This window comes from Oreochromis niloticus, linkage group LG3 (genome assembly GCF_001858045.2).
Source record: "Oreochromis niloticus isolate F11D_XX linkage group LG3, O_niloticus_UMD_NMBU, whole genome shotgun sequence".
In the NCBI taxonomy this organism is placed as follows: Eukaryota; Metazoa; Chordata; class Actinopteri; order Cichliformes; family Cichlidae; genus Oreochromis; species Oreochromis niloticus.
Window position 1 is genome coordinate 53,397,328 of NC_031967.2, and position 13,550 is coordinate 53,410,877.

The window sequence follows — 13,550 nt, forward strand, 5'->3', positions numbered from 1 at the left end:
CTGATTCATTTCATCTGCTCAGTTTCAATCCCACATATGTTGATGGTTACTTCTCAGCAGCCTTGCTAACATGTATAGACTACTTGCACAATACATTTTTAGCTCTAAAGGTCTACACTAAAGTCTGGACTTGAGTGTCTCAGTCAGCCGCAGCATAATCTGTCAGTTTATTCCCTGTCATGAAGGTTTTCACAGTGCACCAAGTTCAACCTTTTCCTGAAAGCGCTTTGCATTCTTTCCCCCAGTGTGGTTTGTCTCCAGCCTGAACTAACATGTGACACACCAGAGTACCTTTCTGAGTAAAGGTTTTCTCACACTGGTTTCAAATGTATTGCCTGTCTCCCTGGATGGATGACCTTTCCTCCATATGGATTTGCTGATGGCGACTCAAGGAGCCTGAAAGAGTGAAAGCATTCCCATATTTTCTGTATGTGAACAGATTCTCTCCAGTATGAATTTTGATGTTTTTCTTCAGGTTACCTGATTGAGTAGATAGTGATCTACATTCATCGCAGCTGTACAGTTTCTCTCTGGTGCAAATCCTTTGAAGGCTAGCTGGCCTCTCCCTTACAGATAGGGTGAACAGTTTAGTCATTTTATATACTATTATAATATGCGTGTGGGTTATTATTGTTTTATTGGTACTGTAAAAGTCAAGCACAACATGTTTTTATTGGTGATCGTGGTGTCTAAAGATATTTTCTGGTTATTAACATGTTATAATTAATGTGTGGCTTTAATTCTTTCTGTAAATGATTAAACTTCGGCATTTAAAAACACAGAAAACGAAGGTACTACAACAGATAGAAACAAACAGAAACACAAAGTGCACATGTAGATATAATACTCATGGCCATATATGAACATCAGGTAACAATAGTTTGGATGGTTATTATATTTAAACTGTAGCACTGCACACCTTCACAAGTTTACAGTGTCTGGCTGTTAGTAACAATGGTTCATTAACATGAGCCTGAACCTCAGAGAAGCCTGACTGCGGCTCTCAAACCCGGCTGTCTGCAGACGACAGCTTTCTGGAGCATGGTACTCTCGTGGACTGGTTGGCCCTTCTTATTAGTTTGTTTTTCAGAGGCGCCAAAAGCCCAACCGTCCTTTCTAAAACCAGAATAAACCGGATGATAAACGGTCCGTTGTAGGGTAAAAAAAAATCCGGGACACTGACCTGGAGCTCGTTGGGAGCTTCGGAGCGCTGCCCTCCGTCGCTGGTCTCTAGGTTTATGGTCTGCTGGTCCTGGTTCCTCTCCGCCATGATTCCCGTTAATCCGACTCCTCTTGTCATCAAAGTGTGATCAGCAAGCGGAGCCCGGCTGAGCCCCTCCATTGCGGTGCCGAGTAGTTACATTACAAATGGCTCTGTTAAAAAACAATTCTGTTTTTAAATAAGGGAAGACATATTATAAAAAAAGGTAAAGAAAGCATTTCGCCATCCCTACTCGCTGAATCGCCCACTGGTGTCCGGCCGCAGGACAGCCCATAATCCCCGCCTCCTCCACGTTAGCGGATAGGACGACAACCTCCTCCTCAGATAGAGCCTTCCCCAAGATTTGTCTTGCGGGGGTCTACTTTTTCATAAATTTGATTCTAATTACTACCATAAAACTGTCCATCGCCACATTTTGATAATGCCATTATGTGAAACAGTGACGCAATACAATACCAAACAAATCTACCTGTTATATCAGACTGTCGATCACTGTGACCATCACGTTTTGGAAGTAAATAAAAATGACAAGGAAATAAAAATAATGAGACTGCTAAAGACCGAAAGCTGTGACAGTGCTGATCAGTGTGCTTCAGTAAAATCCTCCCTCTGTTAACATTCGTGTTACTCACAATAACTCCGTTTATAAAGCCACAGATAGAGAGGAAAGACTGCTGTGTTTACTGTAATAACCGCACAGGTTTGCAGATGGTTTGGGGCTCGATCGGCTTCGTTTTGTGCTCTCAGCCCTCAGAGTTCTTTATGTTTTCTGCTTGTTCGTGTCATCCGCTTTGTTTAACACACTGTCAAGCAAAGCTAGAAGTTGGCATGGCGCTATATTTTTATGTTTAATTCATTCAAACATATATATTTACAGGAAAAAACACTAAATGTGCTTTCCTGCTTCATAAAACTGTAACATTTATCAGATTTTCATGGGCTGATTCTCACCGATCGTAAGTACGTTTTTTAAATCCTCCTCCGCTGAGTCAGGCGTGAAGAAAACAGTATCCTGTAACACTGGCATGATGTTTTAGTTATAATGAACCTTTCCAAAACCACACCGACTGTTACACACTGACAGCCTGAGGTGTTGTTCAATAAACCGAAAATAACCGACAGAAGGAAACGAAACCCCTCCGCACTGTTTCGCTAAGTTAAATGTGTTTTTAAGATAATCTAACGTCCTTAGCTAGTTAGCTAACTAGCTAGCGGTCAGGGAAAGCAGCTAGTCCGGGTACATGAATGAAATCTCCTCTGACCAAAGAAATCTGTGTGAGCTTGGATGTCGATTAAGGTCAGTGCTGTGGTTCAGACATTAGCTCTGCTGCTCTGACTGAACTGAACTGAGGGATGTCCAGACCTGCAGGTCACTCAAACGGTTTATATGACAAACAGGGCAAAGTCACCAATGACGTCACCGTTACTGTGCTTTTATTATGAGTGTTAGACTGTAAGAGCAGCAGGCTGGACTTTGTCTTTTTTTTTAAAATAAACAATAAAAGTAGACTTTCAGATCTAGAAGTGTGTGAGCAGGGCTGGTTATTGTCACTGATTCCTACAACTGATTCTGTTCTCATTCACAAGGTCATGATTCGATTCAATTCAATTTTGACTCAATCAGAAATATTATAAATATGATCATTTATCTTGGATATGCACTGTTAAAAGAACCCTGTAAACCTTGTAAATAAAAGATATTTCATTCCAAATTATTTGACTGTTTCTCTGCAATTAAAAACTCAGTATAAACTATGTATGTATACAAACTAAGCAGACACTTGTGAGGTGTGAGCATCACTGCAGATGCTGTTGTGTCAAAGTAACTGAGGATAAAACAGAAAAACATGAAGGAGATTTTCCTGGCCTGGGATTTTATAGCAGATGACCTTAAAGATATTCTGCAGTAGATCAAAAACTGAAGAAAACCATGAATCAACATATGAACATTACCTGATAGAGATGCAGCTAAGAGTTTTGCAATTTGGCAATCTGTCAGTCATTCAGCCAGATCAAACGTTTTTTTGTGTGTTTGTTTTTTGTTTTACAGTTTTGGACACTTTAACACACACACACACACACACATATGAAGAGAGAGAGAGTATGCATCGTATGCAAACAGCTACCAAACAGCCATCATAATTTGCCATACAATGAGAACAGGACAAATAAACAATTGACAATGACTAATTAATATTAAAATGTATTGTTTGGAGTTTAGTCTGTTACTGTTACTATTTTTACCATTTCTTCTTGGAGCAACTGTAACCCACATACAGTGGCTTGCAAAAGTATTCGGCCCCCTTGAACTTTCCCACATTTTGTCACATTACAGCCACAAACATGAATCAATTTTATTGGAATTCCACGTGAAAGACCAATACAAAGTGGTGTACACGTGAGAAGTGGAACGAAAATCATACATGATTCCAAACATTTTTTACAAATAAATAACTGCAAAGTGGGGTGTGAGTAATTATTCAGCCCCCTTTGGTCTGAGTGCAGTCAGTTACTCATAGACATTGCCTGATGAGTGCTAATGACTAAATAGAGTGCACCTCTGTGTAATCTAATGTCAGTACAAATACAGCTGCTCTGTGACGGCCTCAGAGGTTGTCTAAGAGAATATTGGGAGCAACAACACCATGAAGTCCAAAGAACACACCAGAGTTGCAGAGATCTACAGCTCAGGTGGGGGAATCTGTCCATAGGACAACTATTAGTCATGCACTGCACAAAGTTGGCCTTTATGGAAGAGTGGCAAGAAGAAAGCCATTGTTAAAAGAAAACCATAAGAAGTCTCGTTTGCAGTTTGCCACAAGCCATGTGGGGGACACAGCAAACATGTGGAAGAAGGTGCTCTGGTCAGATGAGACCAAAATGGAACTTTTTGGCCAAAATGCAAAACGCTATGTGTGGTGGAAAACTAACACTGCACATCACTCTGAACACACCGTCCCCACTGTCAAATATGGTGGTGGCAGCATCATGCTCTGGGGGTGCTTCTCTTCAGCAGGGACAGGGAAGCTGGTCAGAGGTGATGGGAAGATGGATGGAGCCAAATACAGGGCAATCTTGGAAGAAAACCTCTTGGAGTCTGCAAAAGACTTGAGACTGGGGCGGAGGTTCACCTTCCAGCAGGACAACGACCCTAAACATAAAGCCAGGGCAACAATGGAATGGTTTAAAACAAAACATATCCATGTGTTAGGATGGCCCAGTCAAAGTCCAGATCTAAATCCAATCGAGAATCTGTGGCAAGATCTGAAAACTGCTGTTCACAAACGCTGTCCATCTAATCTGACTGAGCTGGAGCTGTTTTGCAAAGAAGAATGGGCAAAGATTTCAGTCTGTAGATGTGCAAAGCTGGTAGAGACACCCTAAAAGACTGGCAGCTGTAACTGCAGCAAAAGGTGGTTCTACAAAGTATTGACTCAGGGGGCTGAATAATTACGCACACCCCACTTTTCAGTTATTTATTTGTAAAAAATGTTTGGAATCATGTATGATTTTCGTTCCACTTCTCACGTGTACACCACTTTGTATTGGTCTTTCACGTGGAATTCCAATAAAATTGATTCATGTTTGTGGCTGTAATGTGACAAAATGTGGAAAAGTTCAAGGGGGCTGAATACTTTTGCAAACCATTGTAATTTCCTTAGGGATTAATCAAGTATTCTGATTCTGATTGTTTCAGGATGACCTGCCATTATCCAATGACACATCTGCTTACCTGTATCTTTTGCTCGTTTCTCCTCCTCTTCTTTTCTCTTTTTTCTAAACTGAGCACCTGATGGCTTTGAACTTTTCTTGTCCATCTTGGTTTTAATTTTGCACTCCAGTATGAACACCCATCCCCCAACCCGAGGATCACCACAACATAACCTAATAGACCTGCACCTTAGTTCACAGATTCACTTTGTCTAGCGTTTATTTCTGGGATTTCACACAACCTAGGATTCAAATCATGAATACATAATGGACTTGGATTTACATCATTATGAATGAGATGTTTTCTATTTGGAAGCAGCCCCCTCCCCTTTCAACGGGTTGTGTGAGACTTTAAATCATCAAACTATAAATTATAAATTTTAAATTGTTATTGATCCCTTTACCCCGAGTCCTAAAGTGTATATTTATTTTCTTACTCTTCTTATAGTTATTTGTTTACTTGCACTGCTGTAACTGGAGCCCCGTCGTCTCGTCTCTCTATATACTGGACTGTATGTAGCGGAGATGACAATAAAGTTTACTTTGACTTCAGCAGCGAGCAGGCGCACCGAGGGCTCTCGCGCTCACTTTTCGCGTATAGAATTTCAAAAAAACATTGGTGCAATTTATAAGTCTGTATCATAATGTCTGCTGTTTTAGTGTTTGTTGGTTTGTTTTTATTTTGTTTTATTTTGTGAGTTGGTTATTAGATGCTGCTCCAGCCAGCCATTGAATCCCCCGCCGCCCCGCCCTCTCCTCCCTGTGCTGCAAGCAGCAGGCGCACCTCGCAAACGGAGGGCGCCCTTACTCCCAGCAAATGGACGGTAGAAAACCGATCGGTGCCTATGCCATCCCCAGTATGCGCTGGCATGACGTCTGGGCAGCATGAGTACAAGCAATTTCTTTTTTTGCCGATGCCCGTGATGCCGCCCGTATCAAAAACCGCTACTGGCTGGCGACATGGCATAGATGAGTGGTGATTCCTTTGGCACAGTTCTATCTCTCCGGAAGTGGCAGCGGTGGTCCTCTGGTTCAAGCCCAGTATTACCTGGAGGACATCTGAAAAGTTGGCCCTTGCTGTTGCAGGAAGGGTCACCACTGCCACTTTCAACTCTCTGGACAGCAAATGCAGCAGCTGCAGTGACCACTCCAGTGCGGCCCACTGGTACGCCTTTGCTGTTGCTTGGAAGACCTTCATGAAGGCTGGGGGTCATATCCCTTGTCCATCTGGTGGAGTGTCACTGCCGGGGGCAGGGGGAAGCAATGTCGGCAAGAGACACCAAACCTCCAGTGGTTTTGTCCGGTGTTTGGCCTGGTCCTGCAGTCAGTTGGGTTTGTTTATGGAGCTCCACCGCCTGCCCCTGATCCAGCGGTTAGGTCTGCCACCATTCTTGCCAGTCATCCTATGACTGGGTTTTGGCATCACTCATGAAAAATAACCCAGTGCACACAGTGTTGATTGTGAAGCGGTCCATGGTCCTCAGATGGAAAAGGGCAAAGATCCCACTTCGGGTCAGGGACAAGTTACTGTCCCAAGTGTAGGAGAGTAAGTATTTTGGCCTCTTGTTCACAAGTGTGGAGAGAGGGGAGCAGTTTTATGTATCAGGCTGTAAACATGTTCATTTCTGCTGTGAAGTTGGACTGCAAAGTCTTAACACTGGAGTTTATAGGGACTGACTCCCTTTAGGAATGGTTAAATTTTGTTTTAAAAGCTTTTAGGATCTAATTTACACATTAATACAGAAATACACAGATGGGTGAAGAATATCACAAATATATTAGGGCTTTCCCCTCTTTGGTTCAGTTATCAAAATAAGGAACCAAACAACAGAGACGAATAGCAAACAGTTGATTTAATCATCTGAATCATACAACAATGATTTAATCTTAAAGGTTTAAAATGCAGAACAAGTCAATACAAACTCATGCAAAGCTTCACTGCAATGGCTGAAGAAGAAAAACGGAGGATTTCCTCATCTCAGCTCAAACTGAGAGCAAACAAGTCGTAATGAAAGCTCATGCTCGGGCGCTTCAGTGTCCGCCTAAGAAAAGCACATCGTTAAAAAAAAACAAAAAAAAAAAACAGCAGGACTTGGAGAGTACTTTGTCCTCAATTTTGCCCTGAAATAAAATGCTGCACAGATTAAAATATGGAAGAGAAAGGAGCTCCATCTGACCTCTGACCTCATCAGAGGAAGAATAAAGTGAGATTTGATCAAATGGAAGCGGCTGTGCTTAAAAGTTCAAAGTACCATTAATAATAATCATTAAAAAAAAAAACCCCAAAAACCCCACACACATCTTACTACCTGCATCTGTGTTGCTATCTTACTTAAAGGTTTATCGCTCAACTGGGAGGAGAATCCTGGGGGAAACTAGACAGTGTTGAGCATCTGGAAGGACATCCAGAATACCTGCTGAGCCTCCTGCCACCACAGCCTGAATTCAGATAAATGGAAGATAAAGGATGGATGGCCCTTTAAGTCTTATCCAGATGCTTCATGAGCAAAGCACTCATTGCATTCTTTTAATTGACAGGTGTCGCGCAGACATCAAAACAGGAAGCAGAGAAATTGTGGAGTTTTTTTTTTTTATAAAGTGATCTGAATCCCTCCACTCCCTTGGTGGCAGTACTTATTGCAAGTTCTACTTCCCCACATGAGACTCTGTGTTCCACAAATCTACTCTACTTTTTATTCCCTAAACCTGGAGCAGACTTCTCTCTGAGATTTGGGTTCCTTAAAAACTCCCAAATAAATCTAACATGAATACTGATTAACATATAAAGAATTGTTCTCTGTTTAGGATCTAATAAACCTGAAAATAAAATTTGATTTTGTTTCTACAATCTGCTGTACATTTTATCAATGTCCATCTTCTGCAAGTGGATACACTAAGAGCCTTTATTGTGAAAGGCAGGAACAGGAAGAAGCCCTTTTTGCACATGTGAAGAATAAATGGAGCTTCTGGTTTAGATCAGGCAGCAACAACCAGATCTCTAAGGTACTTAAGGTAAACAATAAACAAGCTGTTTAATTATCTGTTTTCTGATCAGATCTTCTCACTAAAACAGAAAAATCAGCATCTGACTGAGGTCAGAGGTCAGGGTTCGGGGAAAGCTTCCGTCGGCTGGGGGGGTGGGATTATTAAGACTCGACCTCACAGTCTGTGCAGAACTCACACTCACACATTCACTCACATGAACAGTTCATGCTGTAATAAATAAAAACATCCAGAGCATCTATAAAGTCCAACGTTAGAATATATATATATTTATATATGTTTCTATATGTGGCTGTGTTTAAATATATTTATAAGTAGCTTTGATAGAATCATGTACATTTCAAAAGAAGCAGAGCTCCATTCAAAAGTGCTGCAGCAGAAATCAAACATTCACACGTCCCTTCGATCCCTCATATAAAAAAAACCCCAAAATGACAAACAGCAGTGAATTATGGGACAAAAAACAAAAGAAAAAACACTTGGATGTGGGCTCACTGTGCCCTGAGCTGTGCCTCCCAGGAGGCACCTTTCTCACTGTGCTTCCTTGTGAAAACAATGCGCTCTTCCTTAACTTCAGGTCCATGTCTCGGACTCATCTGCTGTTGATTGTTATGGAAAGGAAAAATCAAACTGCAGATCTGTTGGAAGAAGCACCTGATAGAGGATGAATTTCAATCTGGCAGTGTCAGGAAGCAGTTTTGACTCAAGGTTTTTATTCACCGCACTTTACTGAAAATAATCAATAAATAAATAGAAAGGTAAACAAATGCAGTGCGGTCAATATTAACAGGGATACGTTTCCTCAGCAATTAATCTGAGGATTTTTTTTTTCTGTTTTTACTAAAAAAAAAGCTTGATTTATTTTATTACAAAAACAGTTCATTTTTTTCTGTCACTGATCAGTTCAATTCCTGATATCATCTTCAGTTTGTAAATATAGACTGAAAGCTCAATGATTGTCCTGTCAGATGAGGCGTAAGAAAAGACTGCCAGAATCTCACTACAAGACACTGCTCAGGGCAAAGAAGCGAGCCCACGTAGGCTGAGCTGCTTTCGAACGGAGCGCTTCAAGCTGCAGACAGACAGCTACATTCAACAGGAGAGAAGACATAGATCGATAGATAGATAGATTGGTAGATAGATAGATCAGTAGATAGATAGAGTTGGCGTGGGGTAAGGCATCTCTCCGTCACTGTCCTTTCTCTCCATCTGTCGTTTCCTCGTTTGGTTTTTCTCTTTGTATACATCAAACTAAACCTGCTGAACTTTCTCGTTCCCGCCATCATCCCTCTCTCCGCTGGAGAGGAAAAAAGGTTAAAATGGTTTAGGTGGTCAGTCCTCTCCTCTCCAGCTCCCTCGTCTGTTTCAGCTCTTTGATCCTGTAAAAATATATTTAAAACTCAATTCGAGCTGACAGAGAAAATATGATTATTATTTTAAAATTCCTCCTTCTGTTACCTGTGTCTGCAGCGCCGCAGAAACCTCATGATCTTGCGGGCTGCCTGGTCCTGTTTCTTTGTCAGAAACGACCCCCTTAATGACAACGAGAAAAGAAAATATCTGTGATCAGTGTGTGTCTCTAAACCTCACAACTTAAGAGATCTATCCGGATCACTAACTCAAACGAAACCCTTGTCTTTGCCTAGTTTTTGGTGCCATTGGGCGGTCACTTTGATCAATTATTCTCTGCTCTCTGGCTCTTTAGCCAGGTGCTCTAAACAGCAGATATTCAACCTCTGCTAAGAACTACACACCACACTACAGACAAGCTACAGACCCATCTCGAAACTTCCCATCATTACAGAAATATTAGAAAAAGCAGTTTGGTCACAAGTAAGTAAGGCACTTGAGACGCATAATATTCTTGATAACTTTCAGTCAGGTTTCAGGAAGTTACACTCCACAGGAACAGCTCTCCTTAAAGTCACAAATGCCCTTCTGATGGCCGCGGATACGGGTTCCTGCAAGGCTTTCAACTCACACTCAAATTCTCACATATCACTCCACTGTTAGTTGCAATGGCTTGTGGTTAGCTACAGATATCAATTTAAAATCCTCACTCTTACTTTCATGGCCTTAAAAATACATCACACAAAAACAACATAACTTAAGTTCCCTGTAAAGCACTTTGTAATACATTATTTTCTTAAAAAGTGCTATATTAATAAATTGGACTTACTTAAAACTGAGGAACTAAATCTGTGTTTCACTGCAGAGGCTAATTTAAAGAGAACTTTTACATTAAGCTTCATTGTTGGACATGAAAGCAGCACAGCAACTGATCTTCTCCTGACAGAACAAGTTGTTCTGTCAAGTTGAAAGATGTTGTTCATTGCATGAACAAGAGATAAACTTGGGGGAACAAGTTATTATCTCGTGTGAAAAGGTTAATAAAGTTATTGTCAAGATAATAACTTGATAATCCTGAAGGAAACCAGTTGGGAACAAGTGATTATATTTAGAGATTTTGAAAGTTATTTTCTTGTGTGAAACAAGTTAATAATTATACCCACAAGGTATTTAACATGTGGGCTAATATTCTAAAGCAACAAGTTATCATGATGGTTATTTTATTATCCTAAGGGAACAAGTTGTGATACTGAGGGAAGCTAATTATTATCTTGAGGGTACAAGAAAGAGATTATTCTGAGAGAAGCAGTTTTTACCTTGAGGTAAAAAATTACCAGTTACCATCTAGAGGGAATATTTTACAATATTTAGGGAAGTTGAGAAAAAAGTGATTTTCTTGTGTGAAACAAGTTAACAACATATGTCCACAAGATGTTCAACATGTTGGTTAATATCCCAAAGGAGCAAGTTATTATCATGATCTTCTTTAAGGAACAAGTTATCTTTTGAGTGAACAAATTACTATGTTGTGGGAAAACAAATTATTTTTCTGTAGACGACAGTAAGAAGACAACAAGTTGTTCCCTCAAGTTTTTATTCTGAGGGAACAAATTACCTTTTTGAAGGAAAAAGTTATCTTGACTGAACAAGTTATTAACCTGTTTTAAAGAATTATTTATTTAAGGGCTAAGTTGTATTTCTTGAAGGAACAAATTCATATTCAGAAGGAACAAGGAGAAACTCGTTTATTGTCTTGAGAGAACAAACTTTTATCTTGTGGGAAAAGATAAAAAATTTCCTTGTTTTCTTGAGGGAACAATTTGTAATCAGAATGAAACTTTTTTTCCTTTTAGGAAAATATTATACTTAAGAGTATGGAAGAAGACACTGTCTTAACTTGTCATTACTACATTATTTTTTGTGGGCAGAAATTAATCTTGTTTCCATGCCATCAGAACTTTTTTCCCACCAGGTTTATTAGCTTGTTTCAGGAGTGATAAGGTCTTACTTGATCTTGGGGTTGTGGGTGGCAGTGCCTCTTGGTGCCTGTTTGAGCCTCTCATACTCCTTGTAGCTGCGGTAGTACTGCTGGATGAGGACGGCGGCCCGCCGGCTCTGCTGGAAACGCTTCTGCTCGTAGTACGACCTGAACTTGGACTGGATCAAGATGGCTGCCTGGGTCATCTTCTTATAGAGAGCATACTGAGGGGGCAAACAGAGTGTTAGAGCTCGTACAGAAGAAATAGTGTTCAGAGAAACTGACGGAGAGATGATCCATCATCCGTTTTCTGTTTGATGTTGTCACTCTGGTGAACCTCAAATACCGTACCTCGGTCCAGGACTCTTTATAAATCTGACTTTCCTTTAGTTTTACTTAGTGCTGTCAGCGTCAACTTGCTAACAGAGATTTGCCGCATTAATGCGGTTATGGCGTTAACATCATTTTAACGCAATTAATGCTGACAGCACTCGTTTTCTGTTTGGCATTTCGCCCTGATCCATTTAACCTCTGAACAGAGTTTAACAATGTTTTTTAAGATGTTCATGTAGGACATGAACTCGATTTAATCTCAGTTTTACTTTCACCGTAATAGTAAAAGTTTATCCCATTATGAACTCAATGTCTCGATGAACATAATCAACTGTCTGGGACTATCTCACATTGCTTTTGCCAGTAAAAGAGAAGGGAACATATTTGCTGTTTTACACTGTCAAAGGTGATAATTTTTTATTTTTCTTTGTCACTTGACAATGAAGTTGTTATCTTTGAGTATTTTATTGCTGGACAGTGAAGCACAGCTGTTGCCCTACTTTAACAATTTTATGTAATTTCCCAGGTTTGGGCCTCTCTGTTCCAGCTCGAATAAAAACTGGAACAGTGACCTAAAATAAAGTGACATCATGAGCTCGATGTAGTACGGATACATTACTGACTGCTGTCGTTAAACAGTGAGCCACACACCAACACACACACAGGGCGATGTACTGACTACACATCACTACGTCTACTGTCAGCCATATTACCTTCAGAGCTATCCATGTTAGCTAGCCAGAGAAAGAGAGAGAGAGATGGTAAAGAGACATGGCAGGTTAGTTTAGTGTTAGTGAAGCTCGAGACAAACTCAAACAGCTCAGCACACACACACACCTGTTTGTATTTCCGGTAGCATCTCTGGATGACGGCCGCAGCCATGTCCTGCTGCTCCTTTAACCTCCGACCCTGAAAATAAAGAAAAAATACTAAAATTCCTGGGAATAAACTGCCACACTACACAGGTGAAATAAACCAAACCTAGATGACAGTAGATGGATGGTATGAAATAGTGACCTCTGAAGGATGTATTTCCTCTTGTATGCTTATCTGACTGCAGACATCCTGCATATATGATGTGGATGTTTGAGATACTGAGGGCATTTCTTTCTTTGTTAGCAGACACAAATTTGATAAAGAGCAGTGGAGAATACAGAAAGACATTTTTGGTGCTGAATGGGTCCAAATGCTTTGTTAACAGTTCAGCCCTTGTTAAAAAACACAACTTTGGAGAATTAGACTAGGATGACCAAATTCAGCTGGGGGAGAAGGAAGTGAACTACCACACTAGATTACGGGACTGAACTGTGTTCTTGGACACACAGACTAAACGCCCTGCACTAGAAGGAAACCTTTATCCCTAATATTGCTCGCTCCCTCACTTCCCATAACGCCATGTGCACCTTGTATCTCCTGAAGGCGTTCTGGATGATTCTGGCGGCCTCGTAAAGCTCCCTCTGCTCGCCATCTGTCAGCGTCAGCAGGGCGAAATCTCGCTCCATCTTTCCATTGGCTGAGGCGTTGAGGAATTCTGCCCATGCTGCAGAAGAGGGAGGGCGGAGCCTCTGGAGCGCTAAAGCACTCAGTGGTGAGGGGGGGCACACCCGCCTGCAAGCACATGTGCACACATTCTCATGACAGCGTTTGGTTCTAATGGTTACACTTTTCTGGCATCTTTTGGGGCGGGGCTTACCTGGGCGGGGAGTGTGCGTGGGTGTCGACCGTTTCCAGGTATGTAGCCAGCCAGGTGTCCTGTATGGCTGGGTTGTCCCACCTTTCTCGGAGCGGTGACTCCGCCCCCCTGGGGAAATCCTCCTGTTTGATTCGCTCTGGGGTTGCCTCAATGATTTGCTCTGCTAGCGTTGCCATGTCAACCTGTTGTGTGTGGATGGTAACCATAGCAACAGTGACATTTTTTTCATTAAATACATTTAAAAAATTAGTCTGGTCTAA

General features: G+C 41.2%; 1 protein-coding gene across 1 annotated transcript in view; it reads right to left on the reverse strand.

Annotated features, from left to right (window-relative positions):
- Positions 1 to 6,767: 6,767 nt before the first annotated feature.
- camta2 (calmodulin binding transcription activator 2) overlaps positions 6,768 to 13,550 on the reverse strand; it is a 30,823-nt gene continuing 24,040 nt past the window's right edge. Inside the window, 7 exon segments of the mRNA XM_025904192.1 lie at positions 6,768 to 9,315; positions 9,395 to 9,469; positions 11,295 to 11,488; positions 12,311 to 12,331; positions 12,435 to 12,506; positions 13,001 to 13,205; positions 13,291 to 13,472. Coding sequence (XP_025759977.1) covers positions 9,261 to 9,315; positions 9,395 to 9,469; positions 11,295 to 11,488; positions 12,311 to 12,331; positions 12,435 to 12,506; positions 13,001 to 13,205; positions 13,291 to 13,472 — 804 coding nt within the window. The 3' untranslated portion in view covers positions 6,768 to 9,260.